The sequence below is a fragment of the Leptinotarsa decemlineata genome, unplaced genomic scaffold, assembly GCF_025532065.1.
Source record: "Leptinotarsa decemlineata unplaced genomic scaffold, Ldec_3_MD MMD2_tig00001064_RagTag_RagTag, whole genome shotgun sequence".
In the NCBI taxonomy this organism is placed as follows: Eukaryota; Metazoa; Arthropoda; class Insecta; order Coleoptera; family Chrysomelidae; genus Leptinotarsa; species Leptinotarsa decemlineata.
In genome coordinates, this window is record NW_027412558.1 from 704,376 (window position 1) to 728,480 (window position 24,105).

Genomic DNA, 24,105 nt, shown 5'->3' on the forward strand with positions numbered 1-24,105 from the left:
ACTACTTTTATACGATCATTCATCCTATTCAGTTTGTACTCCCTTACATTCGTTAAAGAATTGAATCAGATATCACTCATAGGATTGCTACACAAAATAGTAGATGAAAGAGATAAAAGGTCACTTACATGGAACACTGTCATCCTTAATAACAGACATCGATGTTTCGAACAAATACACTTTTTTATTGTCTGTTCAGCCCAGCTTAGGATGTTGAAAATCGCCTACTATCTATAAAAGCACCCTGCTCCCAGCAAGGAAATATGTATACATCCTACTTATAATCAAATTATGAGCTTTGCCACAATGACATAGGTCTGGCGTTTCTGATGAGATCGTGAGCTACGGTAGTACGAGACTGAGACTGCCAATAACCATCGATTTACCCAGTGGGCAACGAATTTATCAATATCGAATACAAGGTATGGATGAGATATACAAGTTATAACAGCCTGCTGGCTAATATGACTCCATGGGACTGTCAGGCCAAGGTGCATAGAAATACCATAGTGTTATCATTTCATCTGTAAAATATTTTGACGTAAACACTCCAAAACACCTCATAAAATAGAGCGATTCACCATATTCAGTATTCAGGCATTCCGTTTACAGGGGCACAGGCGCTCTGTCGGAGTTATAGAATTTAAAGGGAACTGTCAATGAGCTCACCTGTACAGGACAGATGTTTGTTTTTAGACACTCATTACTATTTTGATTTCGAGATCGTTTTCAGATGTCAATTGGGTTTAGTCAATTTCGAATTGTTGTTTTGTACGTTGGTGTTGATCTGCCTGCAGCTAGATTTTTTTTTCGTAAAATTGCCGAATATGTTTTAAATGTCAGGTGATTTTTTTTCAAAACGTAAATGACCGGTTACAGTTATATGCGGGATACATGTTTATTATTCGATGTGAAAAGAATAACCCATCGTGCATATTTTGGCCAAAATACTTGAAGAGATATGTGAATCAATCAAATAATTTCGATGTAAAATTTGAAATATCAGTCGTTTCCAAATGAGAACAAAGAATTTTTTGCTTACGTTGGGAGGCGTACTGAGTTTGAGCTTAATTTTTGTCATTTTTGGTCAAGAGAAGACTGAATACATAGTGACAACTACAAATAAACAAATTCGGACTTTCAAGGTATTTATACATATTTGCGTTTTGTCTATTTTTTTTATTATTGAAATTCGTAGGATAATCTGCTCGACGCAGAAACCAAAACGCTAAATGCGGATGAGAAGTACTTGCACCTTTTGGGCTTCGTGGAGAGGCCAAGACTTTTTCCGAATGATGTCTGGAAGAATACTTCTCTGCCTGTCATCGTTACTTATGTGAGAGACGGACTGGAGAGCCAAGCGATAGGGCTCATAATCAATGTGGCAAAAATCATACCAAATAATACCATTTTAGTTTACAATTTAGGATTAAGTGACCAAGGATACAAAACGGTGAGATACATTTTAGCTTTAGTCCCTTCAGGTATTTTATGGTGTCGAAATTGGCAGATTGCAGAAAGGTGAACAGTATTTAGGTCTATTGAAAACACTTATGAAACTATTAGGTAACACAAACTTGAAGTAAGACTTTTTAAAATAACTCTTAGATTGCGAGTTGAGAAATAGTATTTTGTTCTGGCGTGGAGAAAGTTTTTTTCATAGATTCGTTTCACTTTCCAGAGTTGGATCTGAGTTGGTTTTTTGTCCAATTATTAGGTTCTTTTATCATATAAAATATATAAAAAAAATTCAGTTGACATCTATCGAGGACGTTTAAAAATTAAACAAACCATAGAAAAAACTGCAAGAATCATTAGATTTTTCCAATTCTGAAGACAGTTCTTAGAAAAAAAACTCCCTAATTCCTCCACTTAAAAATTACATTTTGTCTCATCACTATATCTATGTAATACTAGAAAATTTCAACCACCTCTTCAATATTATAGCTTTTTAGTTTCTATAAACTTTTTGCATTCCTAGTGGACTCATTAATTCATGTTTGTATGTTTTATTTTCCTCGCAAATATTGCTACTGATTTTTCTGTATCTCTGTATACTTTGATGAATGTTATTGTTTGTTTGTCTTCATTTCTCAGTAAACCTGTTTTGAATCAATAAAAATTGCCAAGGGCACTGTACAAGCTGAACATTTTTGAAAATTAAATTTTGATACGACAAGAATGTGGACAAATATATCCTGCCCATATAAAATCATCACCAGCTCCATAAAACAGAACACACAATACTTTAAATTATCATTATATAATTTTTCCGTGACAGGTCCGTGAAACATCTCATTTCTCTCACAGATTCTAGTGAAATTCCTTGCACATTCAACAGTCATTGCATATGTGGACAGATGTAAAAATTTCAGAAATACAATAATGTAACAACTAAATGAGTTTGAAGTTTATTATGAAAGAACTGTTATTCTGAAGTCCATACTTTTTATCGTACACTCATACAGGATGTAACGTAAGTACTTTAAAATATTCAAGTGACGTTTTTCTGAGACAGTTTTGAATAAAAAAGTCCATATAAACTTGTGCCTGAAGATGCTTCGTTTCGGAGATACAAAAACCAACCATGTTTTGAAGAATTTCAACAATTTGTACGTAAGTTATTCAAAAAAAAACGAACAAAAAAATCAATTTCAACACCCTGTATCTCCGAAACAAAGCATCTCCGTAAATACGTTTATATAGACTTTATTTTTAATTGTCTCAGGAATACGTTACTTCAATATTTTAACATACTTATGTTGCACCCTGTATGTGTTCAAGAAAAAAATAAAATGCATTTCATCAGCTTGTATGATTATCTATGTTTAGAGATACTGAAAGTGAACCGTTTCAAATTGGCTCATGACATATGTAATTAGACTTGTTGCGATAATTTGAAAGTTTTCATTTGATAAAGAAGTTAATTTGTTTTTTCTTGGGTTCTCGTGATGTAATCCAGCTGAAGCCTGACCGTGAGAAAGTATATATGATAGGTATTAGTTACAATTAATGAGTCATATTTTTTATGCTAATGTTGTTTTGAGTAATTGGAATTGACTCATATTTGTTTATTTCACATAGGAGTCAAGTTATAGAAAATAAGTTTATGAGTAGTGGGTATTTAGGTTCAGTTATAAACATTTGTTGTTTTGGACATCATCAACATTAATAAATTGAATATGAATTCCACAATGATCATCCTTGGATGCAGTTCTCAAAATTAATGTAATGTGAATGATACACACTATTATTTTGTCCATGATATTTTGATTTATCATTCTGCTGGAGAAATTAAGAAGGTTAATTGAAAAATGGTTTGTGTATGAACTAAATAAAACAAAAAAAAATATATTTGAAGTACTCACATAATATTACAAATATATTATTTACTTCAATAATAACTTCAGCTGGAAAAGTAAGAGTGTGGTGACTTGTTTTAAGTTGAACTTCATACTGATTTGCGTTAGAATTTTTTATTTGCTTTCTGTATAGATGAATAGACAGACATAATATGTCTGTATATTATACTTTATTGATCAAAGGGGGTCGTGTAGCACCTTGTTGTAAAGGGATTTTAGTCCTCTGTTCAGCAATATACAGTTTTTTGAGTTTGGTGCAATCATAACTGAGAAAATCACAAAACTTTACGTAGAATGAAGATAATAATGCCACATAATATTTAGAATGTATTTTTTAATGTACTTTACAATTAACTTAAATTTTCAAAATGACCACCATTAACTTCTTGACAATAACCGAGGCGATTTTGGAATTCTCGTACAACATTTTGTAAGACCTCGGGGATTACTTTGTTAATTTCTTCCTTTATCCTAACTTTTAAATCAGCAATATTGTTTGGTCTATTGAAATATAATTTAGATTTTAAATAACCCCATAAGAAGTAATCGAGAGGAGTCAAATCGGGGGATTTAGCCGGCCATTCGATCGTTCCACGTCTTCCAATCCACCTATTGGGAAAAACCTCGTTTAAATAATTTCTAACTGTACGTGCAACATGCGGTGGAGCTCCGTCTTGTTGGTAGTAAATAGTTCGATCTATCTCATTTGTATGATTAACATCAGGAAAATGTATTTTTAATGTAGGCACTAAAAAGTTAATAAAAAAATCTAGATTGTATGATTCACACACTCCCACCCTGCATAACTATTTGAAGTGCATGCCAATATTTTATTCAAAGCTGAAATATGTTGATCAAATTTTAATTTGTTAACCATGAAGATTCCTAGTTGACTTGGTCGAATTCTGTGAATTATTATCAGTCTCTGAGTTACGGATCGTTTTCAGGATTTATATCAACTCTGTAGAATAAAGTTATCAATAACATTTTCAGCTCACAAATTACTGCAACAGCACAAGATGCCAAGTGATAACTTTCGACTTATCGTTATTCCCGTCTCACGTTAACGAAGTGATCCATGCTTATCGACCACTTATTATACAGGTAAATTTATTTGTATCTCTAAGAATATTCTCTTTCTTGAATTTTCCAGCATTGTGGCTAATTATTTGACACTTTTCCAGCACTATATTATTTTTGTGTCGTACCAGTGCGTTATTGTGTTTTGATATTGTTTTGTTTCCTAATATAAATAAAGGTTCTCAATAAGAGCATATTAATAAATATTCAGAATATAGAATTGAAGTATTTTTTCTCTATTATCTATTTGTTAGTCGAACTGACATAAAACTGGGAAATTCTGGAGGGATCATGTGACAGGTGAATTGCTAACATTGTTGATTCAAGTTTCATTCCTAGTCTTTGATGAAAATAAAATTACGATTTGTAGAGAGGAACACAAACATTGCCATAATGTCTACAGTGCAATAAAGAGTTTACGCTTCATTTTAAAAGTAAATATTGGAAGAAATTCAGGAACGTGACTTATTTATTTGTGAAGACAAAATGTAAACATTGCATTGTTTGAAAGGATGTGATATGGTGGAGCTTGAGCAATCAGCAAATCCTAATCAAACATTATTATCTTTCACTATTTTGTGAATGCTAACATTGCATAAATCACCAAAATTTATGATGAATCAATATTTCTTATCATCGCGTCAAACATTATTTACAATCATCTCTCCGACTAGAAATGTATATATAGTTGCTTTAGATAATACGTGAAACTGGCAATCTTTGAAAGTCCTCAAAAACATCCTTGAAATCGATTATTTTTCTTCAAATTTTTGCCTGTTTATCAGTTGGAATCAGAAACCTCTTGAAGCGGGGACAGAATTGTTTATATTATTATGTGGATTTTTTAGAGGAATTCATAAAATAATACAATAAAGAATTCATTAAAAACAATAAAGACAAAACTTCAGGTCAGAGAGATCAGGAATATATATGCTGCTTGTCAAAAACCTTATATTGGACAAACTGGGAGATCTTTTTCCCAAAGAATTAAAGAGCATATAACTAGTTTCTTGAATGGAAAGACCAATTCCACATTTGCAACCATCTTCTGATAGATATGCATGGGTTTAATAGCGAAACACTATCCAGTAATAATTTCACAGTAAAATGTTACTTGAACACATTCTCAAACGAATACTGCAGTAACGTCAGTTACAAATACAAGCGGTATAGAAACGTAGGAAGTTTTAATTCTCATTTTTCAGTATTATAATGTTATTGATTTTGATGAGGCAGCTGCTGATGATTCATACCAGCAATTATCTATTCAATTAACGAAATGTACCTACATACGATATCTCAGGTGAGCCACATATTTTCCAATCAAGATAACTTTTAAATCACGATTGTTAATCATCGCTCTGTCTTAAGTGTCTGTATACATTGACTCAGCTTAGATTCTGGACGGAGTGATCCAAGTTGAGTGTCAATCTTTGATAACTTCTTCATTGTAAACGATTCAAAATCCTTATTGGGAATCCTTGTTCATCTTTGATATTCAAGGATTGAGTTCTCTGGATTGTAATAAATATGCTCATGTAATACTTGAACGGTCCCATTGTATGGTGTTGTACTTTCAAACATCGACTTGTTTCAAATTGTTTTCTATGCTTGTTTTCTTTATTTGTATTATTGCATAATGCCTCACATTTATTTTGTATTTTTTTATTGCATGGGGCCGTTAAAGTATTGTAAGCATATTTTTTACAATTATTTACCCCCCATCCACCTTGTGAGCAAAAGTAAGCAAAGCTGGTATCCCCCTCCCATGCTTACGTAAACATATTTATTACAATTATTGACCCCTTTGTCAGCAAAAGTAAGCAAAACTCTTATCCTCCTCCCATGCTTACGTAAACGTATTTATTTCAATGATTTACCCCCCATCCCTCTAGTCAGCAAAAGTAAGCAAAGCTCTTATGCCCCTCCCAATATTTATTACAATTATTTACCCCCTTGTCAGCAAAAATAAGCAAGGCTCTTATCCCCCTCCCATGCTTACGTAAACGTATTTATTACAATTATTTACCCCCCCATCCCCCTTATCAACAAAAGTAAGCAAAGCTCTTATCCCCTCCCATGCTTACGTAAAAATATTTATTACAATTATTTACTCCCTTTTCAGCAAAAATAAGCAAGGCTCTTATCCCCCTCCCATGCTAACGTAAACGTATTTATTACAATTATTTACCCCCCATCCCCCTATTCAGCAAAAGTAATTAAAGCTCTTATCTCCTCCCATGCTTACGTGGACGTATTTATTACAATTATTTACCCCCCTTGTCAGCAAAAGTAAGCAAAGTTCTTATCCCCCTCCCATGCTTACGTAAAAATATTTATTACAATCATTTACCCCCTTGTCAACAAAAATAAGCAAGGCTCTCATCCCCCTCCCATGCTTACGTAAAAATATTTATTACAATTATCTACCCCCTTGTCAGAAAAAATAAGCAAAGCTCTTATCCCCCTCCCATGCTCACGTAAACATATTTATTACAATTATTTACCCCCTTGTCAGCAAAAGTAAGCAAGGCTCTTATCCCCTCCCATGCTTACGTGAACATATTTATTACAATTATATTCCCCCTTGTCAGCAAAAGTAAGCAAAGCTCATATCCCCCTCCCTTGCTTATGTAAACGTATTTATTACAATTAGTTATCTTCCTTGCAAGCAAAGCCCTTATACCCTTCCCTTGCTTACATTAACATATTTATTACAATTATTTACCCCCTTGTCAGCAAAATTAGGCAAAGCTCTTATCTCCCTCCCATGCTTTTGTAAACGTATTTATTACAATTATTTACCCTCCCATCCCCCTTGTCAGCGAAAGTAAAGAAAGATAGTATCTCCTACCCATGCTTACGTGAACATATTTATTACAATTATATTCCTTCTTGTCAGCAAAAATAAGCAAAGCTCTTATCCCCTCCCATGCTTACGTAAACGTGTTTATTACAATTATTTACTCCCATCCCCTTGTCAGCAAAAGTAAGCAAAGCTCTTATCCTCCTCCCATGCTTACGTAAACATTGTTATATGCATTTTTCAAACATAGACAATGTGTGGGTTGCCATATGTGTAAGAAAGTAAATAACTACTGCCCCCATTTCACCAACAATAAACAAAGCAAAGACACCCCGCCTCCCCTATAGTGCTTACCGTATACTCGAACTGCCCCTATCGGGAAAAATGGTATTTGAACCCGTTAATGAACAAAATAATTGTCCTTTATCTTTCGATTGTGTTTCAGGACGCGCTCCACCACACCGGAGCCATCTTCTTCCTGGAATCGAACTACCGACTGCTGAGGAACATCTCGCAGAACGTGATCGCCAGACTGTACGACGATCGAGCCAAAGAGACGGGCGTTCTCGCCCTGCCCTTCGACCTGAAGAACCCAGTCTCGAGCCTGACCCACAAGAAGATGTTCGAGTACTTCCGAACGGACGCCGAGAACTTTCTGTTTCTGCAGATGGTCAAGGCGGACGTTCTGCTCCTCGTCAACACCGAGCGGGTGCATCGGAGCGTGATGCTGCCTTGGGTGCAGTGTGCCCTCACGCAGGATTGCATCATGCCGATCGGGGCCCAGTCGGCTGGGTGCAGGTTTGACAAGAAGCCACAGTACAGGTGAGAAAAGATGATGATCGTTTCATTTGAATAGGTTGTATCGCACCATAATTTGAATCCACTACGGCTGTGCAACGGCACGCTATTAGGCATTGAAAAGTTAATGAAAAACGTTGTTGAAGCCAAAATTTCAAACGGCACACCACGTTTCTCACAGGGACAGTTATATGTGGCATGCTCTCAATTGGGCAAACTATTCAGTTTGTTTATGTTGAATAAACATGGAATAACAAATAATATTGTAAACACCACAGCATTAAGGGATTAATATTATTTGTGTTATTGTTTCGATAGAAATACACAATGCGTGTCGGGTGAGCTAGTAATACCTATAATTTCTTTGGTTATGAAACAATGATTTATGTCTTTTGTGTGAAGTTCTCTCTAATTTTAAACGGAGTAAATCATATTGTCAGAAACATCAAAAATGTCATCAACAAATACCAAAAATAAGGCTAACAATAAGATACAGTGTCACTGTTCGTAGTTCTTTCCAGACTTACGAAAGCATTCAAAAGTCTAGTGTCACATCAATCTCAACAGCTGTGTAAGTGTTTATTTATTCTATGTTCATTCTCTAAGATGTGTTTAGCGACACCAGACTTTTCTGGTCTCTACTTTAGGCTTTATAATTAACAACACACCAAGTTTAAAAAACACTTCCAGTATATTACCAAAAAAACTTGATATCTTCTGAATATTTCAAAGTCAAATTTTGAGGCCATAATTGATCCGTTTTGAAAACTATGATGTCAGTTTTTGATGAATTCAAATCTCACCTATTCCTATTCCGGTGTATTACTGAACATTGCCATATTTTTGTTTTTCACTTCCAGGTATAGACTCTCTGTTCAAAAAACAAGGTGAATTTTAATTTTTCTCAAAAAATGTTTCATTCATTCATACACTTCTCTTTTGGACCCCTAAAAGTAGTCCCCCTTACAGACCGGTTTCGGGCTTATTAGCCACTCATCAGTGCAGTGCAGATTCAGAGGAATCGGGCAAATTACGGATATGCAGTTGGTTAGTAGCTCGTCCACTAGATGGAGTGACATTTTGTGATGTTTGCTCCAACTTCGGAAAAGAGATGAAATACTCTGAAAGAATTTGTGGAATATCATTGACTTTTGGTCGATGATGGTCACTATCTTGCACTGATGAGTGGCTAATAAGCCCGAAACCGGTCTGCAAGTGTGCCCGTTCCATAATTGAAGGTCAACTCTTTCAGTTGTATTGCCAATTGCATATGCAGGATATTTTCTGTGAAGATTCCTGCACTGACGCCTGTCGTATATAATCCAACGCCCTTCGTGGTATTAGCCAGGGGAGTAGTTGTTTTCTGACAGGCGTCAGTCCATAAAACCTACTGTGTGGGTATATCGAGACTGGCTTGAACGTTTAAAGTTCATTTCCTTAGATTTGTTTACTGCCAGACTTCAAACATAGCCCACTGACTAATAATAATAATAATAATATTTATTCACCATTTGTGATACATAGCGTATATATGGTAGGTCAATGATTATTTACAAAAAACAGTATGTCACTTATGAATAAAATTATGGGATCAAAGCTTGAATAAAAATTAATATTTGCATATACGAAGGTATAGGTACATATAGATATATAAAATGCTAATTAAAAAATGAATAAAAAAATGTGGCAATTTTCCTTGCCGTAGTCAAAATAAATATACATATGTATATATTTACATATATACATATATTTACAAACATGTACACACATATTTAAAAAAAAAAACGATAAAATCGCCAGTCAGAACACTGAAACTAAAGCAAAACAGCAAGTGAAAATTCAGTACGATTATATATCTTATTATCCTTCTGTGAAAGAATCCTCTAAATATTCCTTATGACTGTAGTAACATTTGTCCAGTAATAAGTTTTTAACTTTCTTACTGAACAAAGTTGAAGAATTCAATCTCTTTATAGAAAGTGGTAGTCTGTTATAAAAATTTATGGCATTATATAATGGAGATTTTTTGAAATGATCACTCTTATGTGAAGGGAATGTATTTTATACAAAACATTATCAAATAAATATCTATCTTTAAACTTTAAATCTACCCCTTTTGAACTAATCTTAGTTGGAATTTGTAATTCAGTACTTTATCTGATTTTTATTTTAATTTTATGCTCAATAATGTTTTAATTTTTATTTTTTTTACAGAATGAGATTTTATTAGAACAACGATAAAAATAAAATAAAAACAACAATAAAAATTATTTTAATTATAATTTAACATTGTAATTTATACTTTAAATGGGCTTACCCGTAAATAAATTATTATTTTTGAGAATTTAGTGCCTACTATTATGGGACTGTACTATAGTGTCATAGGCAAAAACTGTAGTAGATTTACCGTTTATGTAAACAGTAAATTACAAGTAAACCGCAGTACTTCTTTGGAAAAGTATCAGTTAGATTCTGAGTAGAATGATATTTTTTTACAGGTACTCAGGTTGTCACAGCTACGACACATCAGCACTGAACATAGTCCTGGGGCTGACTTTCAAGCAGAACACCAGTCAGTACACTTACAGCGATTCCTTGAATTTCTTCGAAGCGGTACCCCCCGACAAAGCTGCGGCCATGTTGAGGGAGCTCGAACAAAATTCTACGGCGGAAGCGCGGACCGTATCCAATGAATGAAGTTAACTTCATTGCCGAAAGTTCTCGATCGAACCATTTTCATTGCTCAAAATTTCTGGCTCTGCTTGCGCCAAGACGAGTTTCAATGTTACGATGATTTATTCATTATTCAAATCAATTTATGACTGGCAATTTTTCACGGTGACTCGTTGGTGTGGATGGCGGAGGTTGGGGGTCCCATGGAGGAACCTTGAGGTACTTCTTTTTCGGTTCGTTAGATGGGGTGGCTTAGGCTGAGATTTTCAGAAGTTATTCGGTAAAGTAACAGGTTCTCGTGTCTGAAGTGTTTTTTTGGAAGATGTAACGAAAAGATTCGCTACATTCTGTTTGTACTGTTTATAAAATACAGGGCGTCGATGTTGACTGTGTCATTTTTAGGCCATCTTTATTTAAAAATCTACGGTGTTGATATTATACAAATAGAATACAAAATTTTCTTGGGTATTGAAGAGATTGACAAATCGGGATCTACTTTGAAACATTATACATTTTCTATTATATTTATACAATTTTAATTATTATATTTAAACCATATACATCAAGCTTGAACTGTGATATAAGGCTCATCATAAATGAATTTATAACATTTTTGATTATTTTTTTGTACATTTTTAATATTATTTTTCAGTTTAGATACATTTTATATTTATATTACGAAAAAAAAGGTTTATCTGACATCGTTTACACGAAAGTGGATTCGATGTCATTCGATTTTCGTTGGAGTTACTCTGTAAATTAAAAAAAAAAAAAAAATGGTCTTTCGAGCCAGATCAATATTGTATTTATTGATATCATTACGTTTGGTCACAAATTTATTACTGCTAGTTGTCAAATACGTGAATACTTGATACAGAATTCTTTATAAAGTATCAACAGCACAGGAAACGGGACTTTGTAGATCGGAATGTAAAGTATAATGTGTACGCGAGAAGCATCAAAGAAAATCAGTTATTTTTGGCCTAGAAATGACATGACAAACACCTTGTATTTCAGATCAGTTAGACAAGACATTTTGAGAGATTATTCATTCATTATCGTATATTTTAATTGATTTCTTTATACTCTTTCGTTGAAAAATGTAATTTAACTATAATATATTTGAGAGAGAATTATTTTTTTAATCGATTGCAGATGAATTACATATCAGTGCTTTGTATAATTACTTATCGGTTGTTTGTGTTTACAAAAGTATAAGTTCTGTGATAGTTTGGAGCTTTGAGAGCTGTCGATTTCTTTGGTGCAAGTAGAGCCATGTTTCAACATTCCCAGTATTATTTGCCCAGTAGTTAGTACTTTTAGGCAGTAAGACAGTTTTCTGCAACTGAATTCAGGCTATCAACTGTGTTGAGATATACTTGGTGAGTATTTTTCCAACTCGTTCTTTTCAGTACCTTCGAAATTTTCATTGACAATTCTCCCGTCGTTGTTGAATTGTTTTCTAATAACTTTCACTTAATTATTTCAATTTGGAGGCAGGAAACTTTCAAAAACAGAAAAAGTATATGCTTTGTAACGCACGTGAAAAAAAAAGTCCAATTCGAACGCAACAACTACCTTAGGTTGTATATAATGAAGAATATTTCTTTTGTTCCTTCGTGTAGAATTTTGCTCTTCGTATGAAAATTTAAAAGCAAACTGTTTGCAAGTTACTAGAGAACTAACTAGCCTATCTTTTTGTTTTATACAAAGAGTCGCAATTGTCAGATGTCTGATAGAAAATAACTTTTAAGTGACTTGAGAAGAGCAGGATTGCCATCTTCTTTGCTAGACGTAGGCAGCTAATGGGAGTTCTGTCAATGTTGCCAACCTATGGTTTTTCTTGTAAAAAATTCGACGATTTTTAAGTGTACAACTTGCGTTGTTTCATAATTTTCAAGTTCCAGCTGTGATTATTTCAGAAATTCAAGTGTTATTATAATTAGTTAAGGTTATCAGATACGTAAAGGCAAGGAAGCATTCCTATTGTTTCGGGTGCTGACCTCTCTTGGTCGATTATAGAACTTCTTTTAAGTAGTTCTCTTTTCGGACAAGAGATGTCACTATTAGACACAACAAAAACTATATCCACTCATCGTTCTTGAACACGGTTTGCTGCAGTTACATACATAAATGTTGTTTACGTATCAAAATAAATAGAGGAAAGCAACTGCCACCACCAATATTGCACTAGAAATGCCACTAATTTAATTGTATCATCTATTTTATATCACTGTTACCATTTCCTGAGTTTTCAAGGTCCTAGTATTATACTCAACTCGTTATTTTCTAATTTAATATGTATTTAATTATTTAAAACATGAATCAAAACGTGAAAAATTTACGAGCGAAATTCAAATTTGTAAAGTGCCCCACCATTGGTCGAAATGAAACGTGACGTCATACGGCATGTCCTGTCAGTCACCTGTGATTTATTTTCATACATTCAGGTTGTGTTGGAGAGAAAAATTGGTTGTATTGCTATTCTAGCTTAGTTTTCTAATATTTAAATGTCAAGAAATACTGAGCGTCATCAACAGCAATGACGGACAACGGTTTTGTGAAAGCACAGTCAAATAATCTTCCAAAAATAGATGCATTCATGATGACCACATATTTTGCGTCAAACCCGGATTTTACATCTGCTGAGGTTAAGAGAGTAAAAGCTGCAAGGTAATTATTGTAAAACATGGTATTTTTAATCTAGTAAATCTGTTTTTATGCATACACGTACTTATAAAATTATTTTCCTCAATATAACCTCAAATGTTGTTTACATTTTAAGGTTATGAAACTTTATCTGGTGTCCTTTTTATAGTGTTCGAACACATTGGTACCATGCAATATCTATAAAATGGCTTTTTTTCTTCTTCCATGATTCTTACGCGATATTTAAACTAAAACACCTTGTTAACTATCAAACTAACTCTCAATGTAAACAATAAACTGACAGGACGTGCCCTATGACGTCACGCCACAAGCGCGCGAGAAATAGGAGCGTTTGAACTTGTCAAATTAAACCAATATTTTTAAGATTTTATGAAAAAATAATTACTACTCTTACAGCTATGTTTATTTTTTTTTCTATATCAAAATGAAGTGAATATTGAATAAAAAAAATTAAAAAATTGTCTGCATATTCCCTATTCAAATCTTTTTTTTTATATATTCACTTTGAATTTTTTCTTTTTCCATTATTATTCACCATTGCTTCTCACTCGGACACATTTGGCCAGGCTCCTCCTGTCAAGGTTAACGGGAGCTTCGTCAGGGGGCGCAGCGATCTTGCTCGAAGCAATGGTGACATCCAAATTTTTTTGCCGAATGTTTTCTGTTATAAAAAGGCAAATTTAGTTTTTTGTAAAGTCGCCTCCTTCTCGGGAGACGTTTTCTATTATTTTCATTTCACACATACGTAGTTAGTCGAACCACTCCGGCCTGGGTACCGGCGTGAATGAAGGGGGGCCCTTTTTATTCACTTTCCATGAAGTGGGTCTATAAAACAAATGAATTCATTTATTTTTCTTCTCTAAATGAACTAACAAAAGTTTCCAAAGCACAGATTGATCTTATACCTATCTGATAATCATACCAAATGAAATGTAATACCTGGATTTGGAAAATAATGACGATTCACAGCGATACTTCAGAAAATTTTGTTAATGAACTTGATTGAAGCAGATTGGTTGAGGTAACCCAAGAAAATTGAATATTTTTTGCTCCAGTGCTTCGAAAATTAGTTGCAGTTGTCGAATTTTGTTTCTGATATTGGCTTCATTGAGAAAACTCTCTTGTTGAAATATTTGAAGTTATCGGCAAAGCTTTCGACATTGTACCATGTCATGGCCTGCTGTGCAAGTATTGCTATTTAAGAGAGCACATCTCATTTCCTGGTGAAGGAAAAACTTTTCAGGTAGAGATGCCGTTAAAAAGCAGGGACCACTAGATGGAGAATTTATGTCTGTAGCAACAATGAAAATGTTATTATTATTAGTTTTTGCCGAGCTTGCTGTTTTCGAAAGGCTTTGTTAATGAGGGGGGGTTCCAATCAGAATCTGTGTGATAATTAGAGTCGATAAGATAAATGCGATCGGAGGTTCTAGGTTTAGGTTTTTATATAGCTTTCCAATATTTTTATTAGTGCATGTAACTAATTCCTTCTAGTAAGCTGTAAAGTGAGATGTTTGGACTGGGAATTGATAATAGCATTGTAGTAATTTTATGTGATACATCAACATACAAACAAAACATACCATGCCTGCTAAAAAGAACTGTGACTTGTTTCAGTTGCTCCATAGAAAATATCACAATAATACTCACAATTTCTCAAATACAAAGTAAAGTCTATACAAAGTCAATCCGAACAGCTAAATGAAAGACTAATGTACCGGGTCTGGTAATTTTACTAGTTAATAACATATAAAACCTACATAAAAATAATGATAAGACCTCGTATAAATATCACGCCGCCTATGCTATACAAAGAAACTGCCGACGTTCGGTAACTATTTAGTTTTTATGCCATTCGAATTGACTTTGTATATACTATACTATTTGCTATCAGTCGATCTTAGTTTAGGTTTTTCTTTTGGAAAACACTATTCAGTTGAAAAAAAAATTAACTCATGTCACTTGGAAACGAAACCAATATATTATGGAACAGATACTTTCCTGACTAATACCGAGGCTGAATTTGACAGTTACCTTTCACAGGGTCGAAAACAAATGAACTGTGCATCGCACGTGATCAAATTCTAATTGCCCTGCTTGAATTTTGTAGAAAAACACACTTCAATGATAATAATAAAGCCACTTCAAAGAAAATGGTAGGTTTTCCAAGTTAAAATGTGTTAATTTCATTAAGTGTGAGGTATGATGTGACAAATAACTATATGTTTTTTTTATTTTGTGTCCAAAACGATTTTGATTTCAAAATTTATTTACTGGAGAAAGTTTCAGGAAGTCAATCTTCAATATTTTTCTTGAATAATATTTTTAAGGTATTATTTCTCCCATTCTTTTTTTGTTGCTAATCATTTCCAATGCAGTACTGGCAAAGAAATTAAAAAAAAAATAATTGTTACTTTGAATGTCAGTAGCTCTTCAGTGGATAATTTGACAACTTCCAAGCATTCAAAAATCAACGAATTTATACAGAATACTCAAAAAATTGAAACGGTTTGTAATACCACAGAGAGGTTCAATTTAATGAATTCACATAAAACATCACGTTGAACCTCGCACTTATTTTCAAACGAATATTATTCAATATCCGTCGAGGTATCAACCAAGTTCTATGTTTAATATATATCGCTTCATATAATTAACCGGAGGTAAAATATTTATTTTCTCAGGAAACCAGACGTTTATGAACTATTGATACGGTTCAAGTTCAAGATTATGTTTGTAGGGCTTGTATGTTGATAGATAGATGTTGATAGAACCTCTTTTTGTTCCAAAGGTGGTTTTTTTACGAGGCGTGAACCAAATAGTGATTTTGAACGGAAGTAATTTTAAGATTTACGCACCTGTACATAGCATCGCACTATTTATTTTTAAAATTAAAGTAGCCTTTCAGAAAGATTTTTAAATAATTGTAGTGAACGTGCCATTTTTTGTGTACTTCCATCGCCCCGTTGGTACTAGCGTTAGACAGCTTTTTATCTTTTTAAGGTTTCATTTTATACTCCTAAAAACGTACCAAACAAGCATTTTTTTATATCGTCAATGAAATTGATGAATATTTTGTACATAATCATTAGCGTAACAATAAAACTGATAAACAGTATTTTTTTGTAGTTTCATTACTAGATTTGCTCAAATTCCCAACTAGGGGGAGGGGAATTTTATGTGGGTGTCCAAGAAAAATAATACAGGGGGTAAGTAAAAAATTTATTCGATTCTACAAATGCAGCGTTTTAAAGAACATTCCACCAAATTTCTAAAAGTCCGTTCAACAGTACAGTAAAAAAAGCCATCAAGGCTGGCAAGAGATACTTTTTGGCTAAGGTAAGAAATTGGCTTGAATTTTGAGTTTAAATTACTATTTCTTTATTTAATAAAACAATTCAAGCAGCCATGTTGTAAATTTTTCATGTTCCAATGTTTAGTTTTTCCATTTGTCAAATTTCCAATCTGTCAAAGTTTGGAAAACTTTATTCCATCCTCAAGACACTAAAAATACAAATTGCAGCAATGAATGAACATTACTATTCTGGGAAAGGAAGGAAAATTAATTTCTTTGTATTCAAAAATCACACTTCAATGTAAGATTTCCAGTGGAAAACTCTCATATAGTAAATTTATCTGATGAGATCTGAAAAAATCATGAAAATGAAGGCATTTCCAATAAAAAACTTTAATTATTTTTATTATTTCAATTCAATCTCTTGTTGGTAGTATTTGTTGCGATGATTTGTCCTTTTATTGTTCTAAGGATACAAATAAATTTTGGGTAACGTCGACGTATTAGATTAGAAATCGATCCCATTTCCAAATAATAAATAATGATTTTCGTTTGGTTTTGAAATAAACATCCAATAATGTTTCCCTTTTGCCAACTTTGACCGTTAGAAGTAATTTTTTATTCAATTCACACAGAAAGTGTTTTTCAAAAATAACCGTATTCTTAACCTAAAAAGAAAAATAAATACTAATAATCATAATGTCGTAAATGAATGCATTTTTGTCTTAGTGGCAATGCTGTAGAAAAATAACATAATTTCTTTTCTTGTAGGGATGATCGATGTTAAAGAAACATCGATGTTTTACAAAAACATTCAAGTCACACATAGTGTTCCGTCTCCATTAATTTGGATTTGATTTATTATTTTTATTCTCACTCTAGTGTTTTCGACTTTTAATATCCAGTCCGCGTTATTACTGTACTTGCCTCCATTTGTGAGTTTATCGCGCACCCCCCGTATACGATTTTCTGTTAAAAACGATTGGGAGGGTGAGAGAAGATACGAGTCGATCGAGAAGCTGCCAAAGTGACACATAAGAGGGGGTGTTCCTGTGAGATGTCTTCAGAGTAACAATATAACACCGAGATTTGAAACCAAAACACCTGCATTATAGTCAAGGTAAGCACAGTTCGATTCAATTAGAAATATTTGCTCTCTCTATTCACCAAAATCGCGCAAAAGGACAACATTCAAACTCATGTCACAGGAAATACAGTCCACGAACATTGATACTCAACATAATTTTGGTCCTTCGAGCCGGATACTCGTGATTCGAGTTTGAACGCTGTTTTTGCGAATTTGAGTGGTATTGTTGCTTTCAGATAACAGAAAAAGGTTGGAATGGGATTCTTAATATTGTTGAATAAATTTGATTTTTCGAATGTTTATTCTTACATCTAAAAAAAACATCGATATTTCCTTTCGATATTCATCGTACATCGTTACTTTTGTTTCGATGTCAACATCGATGCTTTTTTAATATCGAACATCCCTATTTTCTTGACATGTTCTCGAAGTTTGTCAACTGAGTGGGTTCAGATAACACCGTTTGAACCCTCGACTTTCATACGTCGAAGTCTGCTGATATTGAGGGTGTTTTTTAGACAGTTCTTCGTCGACAATTTTAAGCAGAGTTTCCACATCGAATTCCTTGGCGTGTCGTTCAAATACATCGCATATGCTCTGAATGTACCAGCTACCTCTTACTGGGTCTCTTAGAGAAAAGAAACCTGAAATTAATAAGGATTTGGATTTTTTGCTTTTACGTATCTCGGTTCGAAACATTTTCGAATGTTAGAACAAGAACAAACCTAATGAGTGAGAGCATGTCATCATCTAAGTAAATATCTCAAAAAAGTATATTATCTCATCATGAAGAACTAAAAAAAGAGCTTATATCATCAAATTCCTTTAATGAACATTGTTATTAGAGTTGCAATGGTCACAAGTAATTTAGAAAATGTATGAAAATGAAGTTTCATTTAGAAAAAAGGTACGTTTTGGTGAATAATGAAGTGAAAGATGAGAAGACTGGTGGCCCCCTACGCCAGTAAACACTTCTATAAAATACATAAACATGTGTATTTGTGTTATTTTCATCCAAAGGCTTCCCAAGAAGGAGCCGACCAGTAAAAAATAAAGTGTTTTTGTTGTAAGAAAAAGCGAATGAAAAAACGGTGATAGCATTGCCGCGAGCAAAACCGCTGCGCCATAGGACGATGCTTCTGTACATCATGAAAAGGAGGAGCCTGGCCAAATGCGCTCAAAGCACTGGCCATAGAAATTAAAAAGAGAGAGAATGGAAAAATAGAGTATAATGTGTGATTTTGATGAGACACTGCGATGGGATACAATCAAATTTATATTTTTATTATTACCTGGTAGCGTTGAAAATGCAATAAGCATATCTGCATGTTGTTTGGTTACTTTTACTATAGGGGTTGCATCAACGTGGATTTCTTCCTGGTTGTCTCCCCTGAAAAACGATTATTTATCAGAATTTCTAGAGTTCAAAGGGGCTCACGAGATATAACGAATTAACAACGTTAACCTTAATAACAAAAACATTATTTACCTCGACAAGGATCGCCGTAAATTATTGTTAGATCATTCGCAAAACTGAAAATGTAAAATTTAGTTTTTCGTTAGAATAATCACGAATAGTAATACAAATACAATTGAATTTTCCCAAAATTCAACAAGATATATAGAGTAGAGTATATTCTATTGCGCAACAATTCAATAATTGTATAGTCTTCAAAAATGTACAGACAAAAAATGGTATAGCCGCAGAAACTGTTGTATCGTGTATTTCGTGCTCCATGTTCAATGTTTTTTGACAGTAGATTGTCATCTTTTGACAGATTTCCATTCCGCTCGAAAATCTTGATATGTGAAGTTGTGTCATGATTAAATTATTAAACATCATGAAAACTAGTAAGTCTTATCGACCGAGGATCCCTAGAGAATATACCAAAAAGAAAACATAAAAACCCCGAATAGTCTAAATGAGATGAAATAATTTCGTGTTATAATTATTCATAAACGTCAAAGGCTAGTCAGTTACGACATAACGTAACGACTTGTTTGCAGACATGTCATAGCGAGTAAACAGAAAATCGTTACGACTCGGAGCTGGAGTCAAATTATTTCTGTAAAGCGTAGCGGCAAGTTGTTCCGTGTAGACAGTCACTCCGACATATCCCTTCGATTTTGACGCCAGTTGTGTCGTAGAGTCCATATTTAATCTTCACTTCAGAATTGAGTTGTGATTGAAATTAAAGAGTAACATCCTGTATTTTTTCATTATCAAGACACAATCTTATATTCATGAAATAATCGTGAGCACTTTAAAGTTGTCAGATTTGATATTGAGTTTTCCATTGAAGCTAATGATGTGGTGTGGTATCACCACAGAACTATAACTTAGAGTTACCCACAGAACTATAACTTAGAGTTATAGTTCTGTGGGTATCACCGTCAGTATCGAAAGCTTTGGAAGGTCCCTCAAATGATGCTAGGTTCTTCTTCTTATATTCTCTTGTCTCTGTTACATCTGCTGTGTTCGGTATCATCATTAGGATCAGATTTTTCAGTTATCACTTGTCACATTCAAAAATTGATTCAGTTTAAGGTATTTTTTGCAAAATTTAATAGCTTTTGTTAACAGTTTTGTCTCTTGTTCATCATCAGAGACTATCTTCGAAGTCCATTGTCCATTGACATATGCCTTCTCGAATACTAGTCATTTTATTGCAATTCAAAATGAAAATTATCAATTCTATTCTAGATCATATATGAAAACCGAGCTCAGATGTTTCGTGATAACAACTAAAATAACAAATGTCAACTTGTCGTATCAGATAGAATCGAGCGTTTGTTAAAATGTGAATCGCTCCGTTGACTCCGAGATCAAGTGGTATCAAATCTGCATCTGTTCGTTCGGTTCTAGATTTTCAAAACCGAACTACCTGATAATCATACCCGTAGCAGTTGTATAGGGAAGAATTTCTACCGATGGTGGCGCTAAACAAAACAGCTAACAACTAGGTGTTAAAACATAGATTATGTTTATTGTTTTGTGGTTTTTTGTGTTTTGAGTTATTCAAATGTGAATTTTTCTGAGTATTTTTAGTGCGTTTATTGAAGACATAGGAAACTGGTGAATAGATGAAATAAATCACTCCCACTCACTACAAGCACAAGAAACCACAATAATTTATGAAAACAGCTGCCAGGACTTTGGTTTTTGTTTTACCACCTGGCTTAGTTTCAATATGTCCGGAAAATGTCGCATCTAAACGATGAACTCCCAAGTACTTTGTATATATAGAATACTTTGAATTACCGATAAACCCCTAGACCTCTGTATAGGTCTACCAACCTTTTTCTTTAGAAGCTTTGCAACCTGCTGTGCTCATAAAATCTCTAGCCAAAATATCAATTGACTATATCTCTGAGAATACATTACCTGCAGCACTGGAATATAAATATTTTCGGCTTTCCCATCAGCACGGGGCATTTCCCAGAGTCGAATCTGCCAATGACGTCGTCTATGGGTAAACTTTCATTGTCGATGCCCACAATCTCTGTGTAACCGCCTCGTATGATTTTTCCGTTGTGACTGTTATGGCCGTGGCTCATCATGATTACCGCAGAAATGTCGACGCTGGCGAGCGTCTTGTCCGATATGAATTTGTTTAATTTCTCATTCATTTCCTGTAACAAATGAAAGCAAGTCTTTCTACTCTCCTTGGAGATTGTTATCATTTACGATTTTCACTTCAGATAGTTGATCTAGCGTGGATGGAATTTTACTAAACTCACCGCTCGTTTCAGATTCCTGTAAACCTTAACCTCAAATCCGAACTTCCTAAACATCTCCGACATCCTCTTCTCGTCTACCTCGGCACCTTTGCGTTCTTGTTTGTCCTTCATGAACTTTATATTATTTATTATCAACGCTTTACCTCTTTTTCTCCCACTGGTACTGTAAGTAGGAATTCTAGGATCTCTATTCTGCGAAATCTCATTTCCATTCGTTACTGAAGGTGGTGCTGGTGTAATTACTCTTTGCTGAGAAGGAGTGGTTGTACGCAGACTAGAATAGACAGTACTAAGTCTCTGAAAAGGACTCTGGTATCCAATAGTTCTGGTAGATGGTTGACCTATGGTAGTGCTGTGATCAAAAGGTCTGGCATCGATTTGAAGCGATGGTTTTCTAATTTGAAGTGGTTTTGTTGTCGGGCTCGTGTTTTCCACTGATCGAAATGTGGTAGACTGGGTCAAAGGAAAAGGCATCCCAGTAGATCGAGCTGAAACTGAAATTCTATCTAAATTCATAGCGAGAGAATTTCAGTGGAACTATATTTCACGAAATATTTTAGAGATATTCATATTAAAGTATGTGGGACGAGCGATGTTCGATGCGAATCGTCCAACTCCCACTAAGAATCGGATCATGGTAACAGAAAAACACATTTTGAATTCAAAGTCACGAAGAGTGGATGATAAACAGTCATCCCGTCGTGTTAGCACGAAAAAACTCTGCTAGTTCCGCAATAATAACTCCTGAACTCACGATAAACTCGTATTTTTTTTCTATTAATCAATACTAACGATTTATCGTGATATTGATTCAATGAAACGTCGAATAACTTAAATAAACTCCTAAACACTTCCACAATTTCTCAAACCACGTATACTCCACCCTATAGTAGTGAGTCTATTGGCTATTTTATGCTTTCCTTCCAGCTGAATATGATGAATTTCCACATCCACTTCAAGATGTTCACTATTCCAAACATACTTTTTCCGAAAACGAATTCGATTTCACTAGAAACTCGCAACGGAGATTAATTTTTTTTTTTGAAAAGTTCATCACCCTGTCCCTTGAAAACAATGCTCCTCTGGGTCTATGTTTTTATTATCTTTTTTCGTAAAATTACCCCTTGAACATGCCCTAAAATTTTTCACCACAATTAGGAAACACCCTGTATACTAATATATAAAATATATCATCTTTATCTACTATAGTTAAGTTGCAGCGTAACTGAAAATGAATAACTTCAATTCACCAGAAAACATTTTTTGGTCAATTTTTGACAGCTGTTGGCAGCGCTTTTGAAAATGGCGCCTTTTTACAAATTCAAATACTTACTTTTAGTCTCCACTCTTTGAACACTTGTTTGTGAGGAAAATGTGGATGTTTGTGTTTGAAAGGAAGTACTCCTGAAAAATATATGTTCATAATATCAATGAATAAATAATTCTCTTCGTTATACCTCTGAAAGATGGTGTTTCCTGTATCTGCAAAGGATAACCTTTCCAAGTTGGGGCTACAACAAAAATACCACAAGACGAATTATCTTCCGGGAAGATAACATTTGCATCTTTCATTTATCATACCTTATTTCATTATAATATTCTGTGTCATAATTCGAAAATTCATCAGGATTTATGTCACTAACAATTTGGAAACTGATAATCAATTCCAAGAATATGTGCGATCTAGTTTACTGAATATTTTAACTGTGATAAATCGTTATCAAATCTATATATATGGTGTATGTTTATAAATAATATGTTGATAAGATAGTGTTAGTAATCAGATGCACTTGACGATAGGAAACGAAAAATCATTCCCTAAACTTTCTTTTTGTTATAGTTTTATTCCATATCAAATATCAAATGTATGTTATTGATGAGATGAAAGGAAATTAAAAAATATTCAAGTCTCATATATGTCAAATTAAAATTAACATTAATGAACGGATTTAATTTGATATATCAATCCTCTTTCCTAGTTTGACCGTAATATGGATCCTCTTTATTAAGGCTATATATTAAGGCTATCTGAGAACACTTTTTGAACCGTAGGTATTTGCATTTCATAAAAATTCGTTAAGAAATATTTTAGTTATATGTTTGAACAGTATCCAGAAAAAACTGCTACTTGTTATATACTTACAGAGACAATATGTTTGGTTCCACGTTGTCTTCCTTCTTCTTTTTCTTCAGCATTTTGACAAACCGCGACTTTTTTATTCACACAGGAAATGTCTTTTTTTTTTTAACAATAAACACTTATTTCAACACCAACTTGCGAGATCGAGATTTCAGCTTTTAATCACAATGTAACAGATTTTGTGACAATGTTTGAACAAAGAGGGACAGCGATGATAACATTAGATAAAAATTTGTCGAAAGTTGCGTTGCTTTGTCAACTACAGAATGACATTAGACAGTTTTATTGTTCTTTGTATGTGTTCTTTGATTTTTGATGGATTCGGACGATACTTGATGAAAATCCATAACGTATTCAAGAAACACTTCATTGTGAGATTATCACTACATAGTTTCACAAAATAGCAACACGTGATTCGCTATGCAATAACTGTGTTCTGTTATTCCAATTCCC

The 24,105-nt window shown here is 33.8% G+C and overlaps 2 protein-coding genes across 6 annotated transcripts; one reads left to right on the plus strand and one right to left on the minus strand.

The window, feature by feature from the left end:
• The first annotated feature begins 739 nt into the window (after positions 1–739).
• LOC111517302 (uncharacterized) lies at positions 740–16,507 on the plus strand. The gene is made up of 5 exons (XM_023173401.2): positions 740–1,145; positions 1,199–1,453; positions 4,356–4,466; positions 7,694–8,070; positions 10,545–16,507. Exons 1-5 carry the CDS (start codon positions 1,017–1,019, stop codon positions 10,741–10,743), a joined length of 1,071 nt encoding a protein of 356 aa, XP_023029169.2. The 5' UTR covers positions 740–1,016; the 3' UTR covers positions 10,744–16,507.
• A 91-nt stretch (positions 16,508–16,598) lies between these two features.
• LOC111517301 (caspase-7) lies at positions 16,599–23,226 on the minus strand. Of its 5 annotated transcripts, none has more exons than XR_012465477.1 (8): positions 23,094–23,226; positions 22,970–23,023; positions 22,846–22,916; positions 21,513–22,006; positions 21,157–21,404; positions 19,261–19,304; positions 19,064–19,161; positions 16,599–16,893 (listed from the first exon to the last, which is right to left on the minus strand). XR_012465477.1 is itself a non-coding variant. In XM_074175490.1 (7 exons), the coding sequence occupies exons 4-7, from the start codon at positions 21,984–21,986 to the stop codon at positions 18,207–18,209; spliced, it is 1,029 nt and encodes a 342-aa protein (XP_074031591.1). In that variant the 5' UTR covers positions 21,987–22,000; positions 22,846–22,916; positions 22,970–23,023; positions 23,094–23,222; the 3' UTR covers positions 16,599–18,206. The 5 variants fall into 5 exon arrangements, 3 of the variants coding, with proteins under 3 accessions (XP_074031591.1, XP_074031592.1, XP_074031590.1); XR_012465476.1 differs by lacking the exon at positions 16,599–16,893 and adding an exon at positions 18,277–18,415 and having other exon boundaries at positions 23,094–23,225; XM_074175490.1 differs by lacking the exon at positions 19,261–19,304 and having other exon boundaries at positions 16,599–18,415; positions 21,513–22,000; positions 23,094–23,222.
• Positions 23,227–24,105: the final 879 nt, after the last annotated feature.